This window comes from Megalops cyprinoides, chromosome 3 (genome assembly GCF_013368585.1).
Source record: "Megalops cyprinoides isolate fMegCyp1 chromosome 3, fMegCyp1.pri, whole genome shotgun sequence".
Lineage (NCBI taxonomy): Eukaryota > Metazoa > Chordata > Actinopteri > Elopiformes > Megalopidae > Megalops > Megalops cyprinoides.
Window position 1 is genome coordinate 44,537,969 of NC_050585.1, and position 13,505 is coordinate 44,551,473.

General features: G+C 47.1%; 1 protein-coding gene across 1 annotated transcript in view; it reads right to left on the bottom strand.

Annotated features, from left to right (window-relative positions):
- Positions 1-13,505, bottom strand: part of stk10 (serine/threonine kinase 10) — a 40,954-nt gene that overhangs the window by 10,795 nt on the left and 16,654 nt on the right. Inside the window, exons 3-9 of the mRNA XM_036524813.1 lie at positions 11,450-11,498; positions 10,205-10,354; positions 8,461-8,533; positions 7,278-7,472; positions 6,663-6,744; positions 3,578-3,712; positions 1-416 (exon numbers count right to left, since the gene is read on the bottom strand). The exon at positions 1-416 is cut by the window's left edge and continues 205 nt beyond it. Coding sequence (XP_036380706.1) covers positions 1-416; positions 3,578-3,712; positions 6,663-6,744; positions 7,278-7,472; positions 8,461-8,533; positions 10,205-10,354; positions 11,450-11,498 — 1,100 coding nt within the window. The remainder of the gene's footprint in view (positions 417-3,577; positions 3,713-6,662; positions 6,745-7,277; positions 7,473-8,460; positions 8,534-10,204; positions 10,355-11,449; positions 11,499-13,505) is intronic.

Sequence of the window (13,505 nt, forward strand, 5' to 3'; positions counted from 1 at the left end):
CCATTCAGCTCTATCAGCGGCAGGCCGGCGGGCATCGGGACGACGGGGCCATCGGCATCGCCAGGCTTCTCCGGCTCTGGGTCGGCGTCCTGGACAGGCGCCAGAGGGGGCGGGACCTCCAACTCGGGCGTGGCCACGGGTTTTCCCTCATCGGAAGTGGGCGTGCTCTTCCCGTCCTCGATCCCGGAGTCAGAGCTGGAGGTCTTGACGGATGTCTCACTCTCGGGCTTGTCAGGGTCGCCGATGGCGATGCCTTCGTCTGAGATCTTGTCGCTCGGCAGCTTGTCGTTCGGGTCTTTGAGGGGGCCTTCCTCAGGGGGCTTGCCGTCTTCCAGCGGGGGCTTGGCAGGCGTGTCAACTGGATGGTCCCCTTCCAAACTGGTCTGACTGGTTTCTGAGGGATCTTTGCCTGGGGCCTGGGGGATGAAGAGACATTGTTAAAAGAGGGCTGAGCACCCGGCCTATCGCAGTTCCAGTACATTTACATTTATTCATTTGCAGGACACTTTTATCCAAAATGTGGCAGAGTAAAATACAAGCAAATAGCCATATAAGGAATCGGCAATGTCAGAAGCACTGCATGACAAAGTTTCAGTAGTTTGCTAGATGAGGTACAAGCTAGCTGGGAGAGATACCAGTACCACTACCAGTTCCGGATAGTGAGGTCCTCCCTTTCAGTACAGTACTTCCTTTCAATCATTAGCACACACATCTGTGAAGAAGCAGAGAGGAATCTTACAGACACCACCTAAGTATGTGTCTCAGAGCTGGTGCTAAAGTCCCCTTGGCCCCCATCACATGTTGCAAACCTTGACCTTTGGAAGAATGCAATTGTGCTAGCTCAAACCGGCCTCTCCCTCCTTCATTCCCCACTGGGGATAAGAATGTAATAACACTTATAACCAAAGTGCCAATTCTGTTTATCTACGCAATCACAAGGGGAGAAGCCAGTGTAAACAAACCATGTTCATCAGCGGTCCTAATGACCGTGTGACCTTTTTTTATGGCCTCCTCCTGAAGATTTCTCCACAACAGCAGGAACGGTCCACGGCTATTAATACCACGGGGGGACTGGACTTCGTCCAAGAGAAGAAACGCATTGTTTACACATGCGTATTCTGCGTTGGGCCAGCTGCTTCTGGTGGGGCCCGGTCCCTGCTACCGAGTCACTTTGCTGGGGAGATGGCGGGATGGCAGGAATTAAGGGGAAAGCAGTTTGGACTGGACTCTGTCTTCCTCTGTCAACAGCAGAGTGCAGGAATGAAACCTGCTCAGTTCCTCAGGCTGTCAGCACTCTGTGAAATACTGGGCCGATGCATCAGGTCCTGCCTGCCAATGTGGCAAAGACGACCTGAGATACAGAACCTGTAAGCAGGGGAGTGTGGACTGGTGACTTTGTGTATGTGTGTGAGTGCGCGTGCGTGAGCCTGCATGTATGCATTTAACTTATGGTAGGGCTTGAATAGTGTTATGCTCACACTCAGTGGTCTGGGAGTGTTGTTAGCCTGGTCTCACACTGTTGGTCATTCACCTTTAATAGATACACTTCTGTTCTCTTGTGCTGGAAATCACTCTGGATAAGAGTGTCTGCTAAATGAGTGTAATGTAACACATTTGTATATGTATGTGTACACAGTATGTGTACATGCAACTGTGTGTATTACATACACATACACACACAGATACACCCATCATATATAAATATAAATATGCGTGATCAATTGTTACATTTTTCTAGAGACGGCACAGAGAAAAGTTCTACAGACGCAGGCCAGTGACTTCTGTCAACTGATATTTGTGTACTGGACAAACAACGTCTATTTTTAGCACCAAGAGTGAGAAAGGCCATGGTCAGGTTACTCCTTCCTTTGTCAACAGAAGCGAATGTGTCCCCTTTCAGTGTCGTCCAGATAAAAATGACTCCTTATCCACTTTAGATGCTACTGACATCACTGTGTCTTCATACACCTTAGCTCTCCTCTGTAAACAAAAAAAACCCTGTGGGCTGACGGAGTGGGTGTAACATTGTTCCTGTCTGTGCTGGTGCAGTAGCACTCACTGGAACCCTCTAGACCTCACCCCCATACACCCAGGAATAGTTTGATTTTAAAGTAGTTTATCGCAGTTGATCTTAAAATAATAATAATAAAAAAAAATTTTAACAGTTAAAATCTAAAGGTATATGCGAGTGTAAAAATGTGCTGTAACAGTAATATGTGCTGTTGGCTCGTAATTCAGCGGCCCAGTAGACGCGGCTTGAAGACTCTGAGGCATTTTGCGATGAGCGTGAAAATTCAGACTGACCCTATCGGTTTGCAGAGAGGAGCCTCCGCGCTCGTGTGAGCGTGAGTGTTTGCAGCTGGAACAGTACGTGTTTGTGCCTTCTGCGCAAACGGCCAGAAAATTCCGCAGAAACTCCATTAGTCTCAGTACTGTACAATCAGCATTACAGTGCTTCAGAAGTGTACACTCAGAAATGTACCTCTGTGTGTGTGTGTGTGTGTGTGTGTGTGTGCGCGTGCTCGGGGTACAGGCAATGGTAGGTAGAAGGTAGATGGTGTTATGGACATAGATTGATAGACGTGGTTAGAGGCCAATTATGCAGTAGTAGGCAGTGTAACTGGGTCTTCTCTGTGTGACGGGAAGGGGTAAAGGGTTAGTGTTAGACAGGGGTAGGGTATGTATGTTATGCAGACGGACAGGGTTAGAGGTTTAGTGTTATGGGGATGGACAGAGTTAGAGGGTTAGTGTTATGTAATGTGCAAAGCCAGGGGTAGTGTGTTTGTTAGTGTATGAGAGGGATGTAAGTGGAGGTAATGTGCGAGTAGGTGTGTGTGTGTGTGTGCGCGCGAGCATGAGCGTACGGGGCGCTGTAAGCGGAGGCAGTGTGTGAAAGCAGCTGTGTTAGCTCCAGCCCTCTGCACGAGTGCAAAGTGTTAACGTCACACCCCGACACAACACCGCTGGGTGCTACTGTCTAATGACCCCTCCCAGACACTCCAGTGACTGCCTGACTGCTCACAGGAAGTAGCTCGCTCACAGAGGATGCACTCGTTTCATTCGCAGTCAGACATTAAGGAAACGCCATTTTTGACATGCAAGGTAACTGAAATGGTGCTAATTAACAAACAAGGGCAGAAATTCACTCGGAAAAGGATGACCAAATGCAATGCTGCTTTGAACAGGGAAATGGCCTTTTGAATGACCTCAATAGAAAATGAAGGAAAGTTCCAAAAATACATCCAAAAAGATTCCCTATAAGGGAGTCAGAAAGTCTGTGTCAGTGATGGAATACTGTTTTGTTGAGAGACAGATCCCACAGGGGTTAATGGTGAGGCCCACTCCTCCCACACAGAGTGAGAGAGAGGAAGAAAGAGAGAGAGAAAGGAAAATGAGAAGAGGGAGACAGACAGGAAGAGAAAGGAGAAAGAGACAGAGCAAACCAGAGAAAGAGAGGGGACAGACAGTGACAGAGAGAGGGGGAGGGAGACGGACAGAGAGGGGAGGGAGACAGATTTGGGGGGGGGGGGGGGGGGGGGGAAGACAGAGAGATAGACAGCAGAGAAACGGTCCTTACAGATGTGAGCTCGGCCGTGTCGTCCTCCTCTCCTTCCTCTCTATTGTCCTCGATTTCCTCCATGACTTCAGCCTTCGCCTCGGCGACCAGCTCTCGCAGCGGACGATTGGTCTTCACCGAGGAAACAAAGGGGTGCTGTGGGAGGGGGGGTTAGAGAAACGTCAGGACAACTCGAAAAAGCAAAGAGCAAAGGGAAAGAGCAGGAAAGAGGGGGACTTTCACTGGAGCAGAAAAACAAACTGCCATCTGGGCCCCCTCTGAGGCTACTCTTCACCAGCTCAGCTCCTCACCTCAATAATACACAAAACAGAAGCACAAGAGTGAAAACATGCCTGTGAGTGTGCTCATTTGTGTTCATGAGTCTTTGTTACAATAAAAACAAAAAAACCCCACATACACACAAGTACAGTTATATGGTTCTTTTAAATCGACACTAAGTTGGAGAGTTAACTGCTATCAAGGAGGGCTCCTGAGTGGCTCAGACAGTTCAGGAGCTGGTTCAAGCAATGTCATCTGCTAACAGCAAGCAAGAGCCCACAGCAGCGGAAGAACATGGCTTTGTTCCACTGGGGCACGGGTGGATGTCAGCCAGGATTCCCTTGTAACACCACTCTCCATACCCTGAGACCCATCTGGGGATCTATGAGTTGACTGGACAACATCAGGAAGACGCACCTATCCTCTGTAACCAAAAGGTTACTGGTTCAATTCCCCTCTGCTCCCCACTGCTGCTGTACCTTTGGGCAACCCACACTTGCTTCAGTAAATATCCAGCTGGATATTTGAACTGTAACCTGTGTAAGTCACTCTGGATAACAGCATGCTGGAGTAGAGTGCGCAGAGTATGCAGAAGGTGTTGTGGTGACAACGTAAATTTTTCACGAAAGTTTTCTGAAAAGGGGAACAAAAAATTCCAACAAGGTTTAGAGAACACGTGCACAGCCAGTGGTTTGGCGGTCAGGTAATGCTATGGTTATATATTATTCAGGTCGGCTCGTGCCGGGGACAGTATACCTGTCACAGCTGGCACAGGTCACCCTCGTGAAAGTGATTCATGCATGCAGAAAGCCATTCAGGTTCACCCATGCAGACCGCACTAACAACACCTTTCATCTTCTCCAGTGACTGAAATTAATCAAGTCAGCAAAGGAACCACCTCAGCACATCAAGCCACTAGCCTGAGTGACATAGAAAACTGTCATGCTTCGGCCTGGCTGTGAGCACAGGTTTCTGCAAGTTTTAATCTTTGTCAAGTGTTTTGAACTGGACTTGTTAATATTAAAACATACATGTCTTTTAAGTATTTCCTAGATCCACTGCATATTTTAGTACTCAGTATGAAATCAAGTATTTCCTCAGTTATTAAGATGCTCAGACTCCCTCCGTCGGCAAATAGCGCCGGAAACCACAAACTAAACCTCAGCTGAGCTGAACAGCCTGTCGCTTTGTGCAGGGCGAGAGCTCTACCCACAAGCCTCGGCGCAGCTCTGTCAGAGGCTCCTCTCCGAGGCCTGCTGTGAGCCTACGCTGTGCACAACAGCTTCCTTCAGGAAATCCTCTCAGATCCTGCATCATCCCCTCGGACCAGGCCTTGCAGAGAGGTGTTTACCGTCACACTGGACAGGACACTGGAGCTGCGCTGGCCCGCGTCCAGCCTCCCCACAAACTGGAACAGTCAGCAGCTTCTCCAAGGTGACTGTGCCAGACATGCAGGGGACAGTGAAGCTGTGAGGAAACACATACTCTCATAACTGCCCTCACTTTCCGGGCCCGGCGACCGTGCTCGGCCTGCTGCGGGGCGTGAAAGGGTTAACCGCGAACGCTCGTCGCATGTTGAGCTATGACGTGCGCGCTGAAGGTCCGCTACCTCCGGAAAGAGGGTACAGATGTGCTCCAGCTGTGACATGTGGAGCTCCAGCATGAACTGGAGCACAGCTGAGAGAGAGGGGCGGCTTCAAAGTTCATCCACAGAACCCGCCCCAGAACGGTGCTAGCCGTAGAACGCCAGAGAAGGGCACAAACTGATTTCACACCAACACAGTGTGCTTGCTCATTTGTTTCGCAGAACCAAGTCTCACCCCACTGTTCCGCTTGCATGGGAAGTCCCAGACGTAAAACCGAGCTAGGGTAGCCATGGCAATGATGTCACAAGGGAAAAACTGTACAGCTCCAACGTGCAATTGCCACTAAGGTAGATAGTTTCAGCGAGAGCAAGGAGGACTGTTTTCATATACCCGCAAGGAGTCTGCTATGGCAATCGGAAAGTGACTCCCCACGAACTATACTCTGCCACAGTGAGAATGCTCTTCTGATGCACAGACACACACACACAGAAATTCAAGCCTGGGGTCAATCACAAATGCCTCTAACTTTACTTAAAATGGGTACAAGTGTTACTTTGTTAATTTAATCCCAAATCCCAGTACAGAACAAGTGTCTATTGAGTCCAGGGTTCAGTGTCTCCTCAATTCTTTCTGTTTTACAATAAAACAATAATGTGCACAGAACTGGCCTGACTGAAAGGTCATTGCTGTTTGATAGCTCTGCCTCACACTAGATCACATGATCGTGAGAAAAGAAATGGGATTTTTCCAGCATAGCGACAACCCCTTCTTCTCACCAAATCATTCATATAGCACTGCCATCAATGGTATTGACAGTTATCAAGTGAACAGGTCTAAGACAAACCGTTTCTTTCCCACCATACAGAGGCATAAGGCTTTTTTAGAGGATGCAGAGGCCAAACATGTAGTTCCCAGAACAGTTTGAAAACCACAGTGTACATTTACACTTTAGTTTTTCTTTATTCAATTTTTGCTTTGACACCTGAACAGGAAGTTGTGGCTGTTTCCACATTTCAGCACAGTGTTTCACCTTACTCTACCTAACGGTATTTTCAAGCTAAACCACAGAAAATAATAAAACCATTAAACTGATTCTCAAAACCAGCTTCATTTGTGGTTCTATCATGGTTTTAAGTCTGAGGAACCTGTACCCTTATTTATAAAAAACATGCAGTGTACACACCATAAGCACATGAGCTGTCAGAAGGTGGCTGATGAAAACACTATAAATCTTCCATTACCTCCAGGAGCTGGGCTGTGTTTGGCCGGGTCTCTGGATTCTTATCCAATGATTTTTTCAGGAAATCCTTAAACTCCCGTGACCTTCAACACAATTGTTGGCGCATTAAATCAAAGTGGAACATGAGATTTTATTTTTATTTTTTTTTTGCAAGACAACTAAACGATACATTATTCGTGGAGCTCGATTAGGAATCCAGAACCAATTGGTTAACAATGCCTAAGTAATAAGCGCTTGAGTGTAGATTAAATATAGCTTAAATGAGAAGAAATTTCCTTCAACAAATAAAGCTCTCGCTGCCAACACACTCTTCATCCAGAACATTCTTTTTGACACTGGGGAATAACTCTGTTTTCACATCTGCTGAATGATGGAACATACTTTGTAATGAAACTGATTAGGTCAGCTACAGCAATGCAAATAACACACTGCCTTCTTGCACTTACGTTTCTACCCCTCTGTCTACTCAGGGGGCACTAGGATCACAGGCTCACAGTCCTCTAGTCCCATATTTGTTGCTTATTTAGTTCCCGGCTCTGTGTCTCCTTGTACAGGTGATAGTAGGGGTGTGGCTCTGCCCCACAGCCCTGGCTCCCCTGGCCGGCCAGGCACTCACCACTTCCCAGGCTGCTCCAGCGTCGGCGGCTCGGACTTGGCGATCTTCAGCAGGACCCTCATGGGGTTGAGCTCGTGGTGCGGGGGCTCGATCTGGGCCAGCTCGATCAGCGTGATGCCCAGCGACCAGATATCGGCCTTGTAGTCGTACGGGGCATCCTTCATGGTCTCGCACATCACCACCTCGGGAGCCATCCTTGAACACACAGGGCAAAGGTGAGTCCCAGGACCCCACCTAACTGCAGTAAAGGCCCTCCACATACCCCTACACCTGCCCCTCCATCTGCACATACATCCATTCATCACAGTGTTCAATGCAGAGGCAACACATACAGCAAGTGAAAACTACAAAGGTAGCAGTGTGGTGTAGTGGTAAGGAGCAGGCTTGTAACCAAAAGGCACTGCCCAAAAAATTGCCTCAGTAAATATCCAGCTGTATAAATGGACCATATGTAAAACTGTAATCTATGTAAGTCCCTCTGGGTAAGCACATCTGCTAAATCATAGTAATGTAAATGTACTTTTTATTGTCCTGATCTGGTGGGCTCGAATCCCAGGAGACATTACCATTTCCTTCACACAGATTCCCTCACATGAAGGCCAACAGATACATTCGACACTGTAACACGCACAGCATAAGATTTTGAGAACGACAGGATACAGAGAAAAGCAAGATGGAAGTAACCGCCTTCGGACTGGTGCAAATACTGTTGACTCCTCATTAAGTTGACGAAGTTACCTTGTACTGCACTACTGCAGTTTTCTAGCTGTGTGACCAGGAGTGTGCAGTCAGCATGTGGTTAGTGTGCTTCTGTGGTCTGGCAATGAAAGGGTTTGTTTGAGTGAACCCCAGCACCTTCCTTTGGTGAATGATTAATGAATAATCTCCACTGGGAGTGCTCCAAAGCTCAGCTCTCATTAAAGCACAAGGTCCAGTGTTGCGCCAAGATGTGACGGCTTTGCGAGTGATTAGAGAGGACTATCCTGCCCGTAAGCCAGACAGACATCTGGGATCTGGAGAGGCTTTCTAGGGGTACAGATATACAGCAGTGGAAAACCAAGCTAAAGGCATCATGGCGAGTCCCACCGGGGAGCCAAGAGCCAGTCATTGTCAGTACCACAGCTGACATGGACAAGTCATACAGTGATGTTAGTGATGGCTTATATTTACACGCTTTACTGACCAGTATGGTGTCCCGATGAAAGAATCTCTTCTCTGCAAGGTTTTGGTGTTTTTTGCAGACACGCCAAAATCCGCTGTAAAGACAGAAACAGAACAGCATTTTGAAAGAGGTGGCATCTATCATTTCAGAATAAGGATAGCAGATGGAGAGACTATGCAATGTACCAGTCCATTTGACCATTATTCACAGGTGAGCAGGGTCCCTGCTAAACTCCCATGACATCATTGTTGAGTGATGCAGAGTCTGTCCCCCTGACACTATCCTGACAGTTCATTTCTCCTGACACAATCCAGCTTCTCCAGGAAATTCTGCTTTTTTCTGCAAGTCTCTTCAGGATATTTCTTGTGACAGCCTTATTACAACCAACCTTAAATTCAAAAGAGGATTGTGGGTAAGAGTGTAGCACAGCATTTAATGAACCAGCTGGAAAGGTTGCTGGTTCAAAGCTCAAACAGGACACAGCTGTTGTCCATCAAACAAGGTGCTGAACCAGAAATGTTTCTGGAAATAGACAAGTTTATAATTTGACGATACCAAAAATGTAAGCTGTGTAAATTACTTTGGATAAGGGTCTGCAAAGCAAATAAAGAATGTACTTGTGTATAAAGCACAAGCTTTTTTTTTATTCATTTTGTGACCTTCAATTCTCTAGGTAAGGAAGTTGAGAAGGACCGCTGTCAACCCAATGAAAAGACTCCAGTGAAGTGCCTTTGACAGAACTGTAAGCATGCTTGGCCAACAGGATGAAAAACCCTACAAGTGTATTTTCAAATTGTCAACTGAAAAGCAAGGCTCTGCACTGCCACTGAAAAGCAGGGGCCAAACAAATACCTCCCGTTTCAACCTGAGCGGCCATGAAGGGAGGATAAGAGGGGAGGGCAAATTTTCGAAAACGGTTTTATGAAGTGACCCGACACTGCCCCAGCGCGTTAAATCACTTTGTTGAGTCTTTGTAAAAGTATTTGAGGCGTTGCAGGGAAGCTGTTAAACATGGGATTGGGCAGGTTCTCCTCGCACAGCCTGTTGTGGAGTCTGGCCGAATGGCTCGCTGACAGGGGAGATCTCAGTCTTTAAAAGTTCACTGGGACGTTTCAGGAAGTCCATGAGAGCGGCTCTCGTCTCAGGCCGGACTCTAATCCTCTTTCTGCCTCCCACTCGGCCTGACATTTTGAAAAGTCATTATAGGACGCACAATGCGGCCGTTTTTGGAAAGTCACAGTTAACGCAATTCAGATAAAGACGGCTCTACTCCAGGTGCACAGGCCAAGCTAAGAATGCACTGAGAACTGAAGGACCATTTAATTCAATCAAACTCCATAAATCACCATAGAAAGGACACATTGCATAGGAGGGCCTGAGAAAATTCCCCTCACACCTTGCATATAATCATTTCAAGATGCTCTGGGGAAGGCTCTGCTTTGTGTGTGTGTGCGTGCGTGTGTGTGTGTGCAACAGACACGTGTGTATCCACCTGTTGGTGTGTGCATCTGTGTGCATGTCTGTGTGTGTGTGTGAGTCACAAAACAGACCTTTCTATGGACACATTAACTTGACCGATTCACTGGCCCTTGACTGAGCTCCACTGCTTCAGAGGTCCTGTGGGGCAGGATTTCTACTTAAAGTCACTTCCTGAGCGATGGGAATACAAGCAGATGGTGTGGACCCCACTGAGGGCTGAGCAGCACTCACAGGAGCGACGGGACACGGCAACAAGGGGGCGGGGGCTCCGAGCCAGGGCACTCACCCAGCTTGATGTCCCCGTCCAGGGTGAGCAGGATGTTCCCGGCCTTCAGGTCGCGGTGGATGATCTTCATGCTGTGCAGGTAGGCCAGCGCCTCCAGCATCTGCCGGCAGATCACCTGGATCTGCGGCTCCATCAGGCCCCGGTCCAGCTCTGTGGGGGCGACACACGGAGTGTTCACAGGGGCCTCGCCTTCCCCAGGGGAGATCCCCATTCATTCATGGGCACAAGGGGTGTGCCTCTCTTGTTTCTAAATGAGTATGTGAAACGAAGCCTTTGCTTTCATTTGTGACTGAAAACAGATTTTCACGGCAGTGTAGCATAGTGGTTAAGGAGCAGGACTCGTAACCGAAAGGTTGCCGGTTCGATCCCCGCTGGGACACTGCTGCTGTACCCTTGGGCAAGGTACTTAACCCACAATTGCCTCAGTAAATATCCAGCTGTATAAATGGATAACATTGTAAAGAACTGTAACCTATGTAAGTCGCTTTGGATAAAAGCGTCTGCTAAATGAATGAATGTAAATGTAAAATGTGTGGTCAGGTCTTGCCATCACTATAAAAAAAAAAACATCATTTACTACTAGTGTCTTACATTTTAGGAACAAAAAGTACCAATGGAGGTAAATGGGCAGCAGTGTGGCATAGTGGTAAGGAGTAGGGCTCATAAACGAAAGGTTGATGGTTCAATTCCCCACTGGTGTACTGCTACTGCTGCTGTTGTACCCCTGGGCAAGATACTTACCCTACAGTTTCCTCAGTAAGTATCCAGTTATATAAATGGATAAAAATTGTAACCTACATGTAATCTACATGTGTGTAAGTTGCTCTGGATAAAAGCATCTGCTAAATGACAATTAGACAATAACAATGGTAAAGGTAAATGAAAGGTTGTATGCAGGACAAATACTAAATTAAAGGAAAGGGAGGGGAAAAGGTAAAAAAAGCACAGTACAGGTTTGTGCTCCACATAATCTGGATCTGTCTGTGTTCATGGGAAAGGGACCGCATCAAGGCAGATACATTTCACATGACATCACCTCCAATTCTCTTTGAAAGCCATTTCCTCAGACATACTTCTGCTGCGTTATTACCAGCCGTGCCCACAGGTGCAAAACCAACAGCACGGAAAAGGACGAAGGGACGGTCAACGGTTATGAAAACAGTCAGCCTCTCTGAGGGGAAATCCCTCCAGACCGGATGATAATTACAGTGAAAACATTGCAATTCATGCAGAACTCCTTCTTACCCAGCATCACTGCATCCACCGCACCCCCAGGGCAGAACTCGATCATGATCTGTAGAGAACAGAACAAGGTTCTGAATGAGCATGCTGACAAGGTTGTGTTTAACCACCATGGCTTTTGAAATATGACACCACATGAGGGAAAAACAATGCTGGCTGAGAATGTGTATACATTGTGTTGTTCCAACCAACCCAAAACTCTTTGTTTATGACATTTACATTCGCATTTACATTTATTCATTTGGCAGATGCTGTTATCCAAAGTGACTTACAAGTAAGGCAGAGTACAACACAAGCAAATGAATGTCATTGCGTCTTATGAATGAATGTATGTCGCTGTGTCTTATGAATGCTTTAAATAATTCAATATTAGTGCATACCGCTAGAACAGTTCACCTGAGTGATGCTTAAACAGCAAGGGTCATAAGTACTATATAAGTAAACTATAAGTATGTCTAAGAGTAGATTCACCAGTGAAAATACATATGTGTGCAACCCGCCCTTGTTTAACTCGCCACCTGAATGGCGAGACACAAGATTTTGGTAAATCTCTGCCTGTGAGCAGCTCTCTCTGTCTGTGCTGAAAAGCCTTACAAATCCTTGGGGAATGTGATCAAAAGGAGCCCAGAGAGACACTTAAAATAACTCCAGTTGGGATGTTCTGCCATCACCCCACCCCCCCCCCCCCCCCCCCCACACCAATGGCAGCACCTGACCTCTCTCACATAGACGCCAGTCCAGCCCACTTTCCACTACACTCGCCCTCTTGTGCTCTGTCCTCTAGAGGGTAAAAAAAAAAAAAAGAGTCCTTATGGTGCAAAACTCCACCCGGGCTGCTCTGGGCTGGGAATGCTGACAGAGGGAGATGGAGAGACTTGGCACCTACACTCCTGAGTAGCCCAGCGATCCTTTTAAAAGGAGCACTTAAAATGTCAGCTACAGATTGAGGTTACCACAAAGTCCCTCTCTTTATGAAAGGGTAGCCAAAAGACAAGGAGAAAAAAAACCCAGTACTGCCTGTTCCGCGGTCTGTCCTTTAAAATCTAGGGAGACTTCACAGTGACTGTACAGAGCATGACAAGTGCGTTCGGGGCAAACAAAGTGCACATTGTGATGTGTGTGACTGTACGCTGTCACTCTCCATGGTGCCCTGCTTACAAAACACAAGCAAAATACCAGAGCTGGGGACGTAACATGAAACAGCACGGAAAAAAAAGTCCCTGCCGAATAGCTCATGAAATTTCCTGTTCGCCAGGACCTGATCTCGCTGCCAAAGACCTCATCCCTCATTTCCCTTTTGTGGTTCACCTTAGATGAAAACAACCTGCCTACAAAACGTCAGTTAGGCTTGTGTGAATCTAAAAAAAAGTAAAGCTATTGTAAAGATCAGATTTATAGAATCACATGTAAAATATAGATTAGCACTATGAGCGAAATATATGTTGCCCAAGAAATTTTGCCCAAGCCACACCTTCAAACCTGAAACTTTACACTTTTCCGTCAACTGAAATACAGTCACATGAGCCTTCACAGTCCTCCTTCACAGTGCATGTGGAATGTGAGCTACGTTCAGGGTGCTATGTTTGCTTGTCGCCCACGATCCACCTCTGTACACCTATCGCGCGCTGACGTGATCCTCAAACAGTGGGCAAACACAGTGCAGTTTTGTGTTGCCATAATGCAGAGGCACACTCAGAAGCGTTCATCATGCTCGGCGGTGGCGCGTCACTGTCTTTAGCTGCAGCTGCGTTCACAGAAAGAATAATTAGCGTTTTCCTGGGTTCAGCAACAGAGGCCTTGTTAGGAGAGTACAGTTACTGAAAGCCAGAGAGAGAAATGGACGCCACCGTACCACGCTAATAACAGAGGTCGCAGAGGCTAACGTCATCAGTGCTATCACTTCCTGCGTGTGGAGCACTCCGTGACACTTTAGCCTGGGTGACATTTACAGTAAGTCTAACAAGCCCCTACAAACCCATGACACGCTGGTAACACCGTACCCATTACATAATGAGATAATCAGTGACAAATTAGACAGCTGCCACATTAATATAAACAC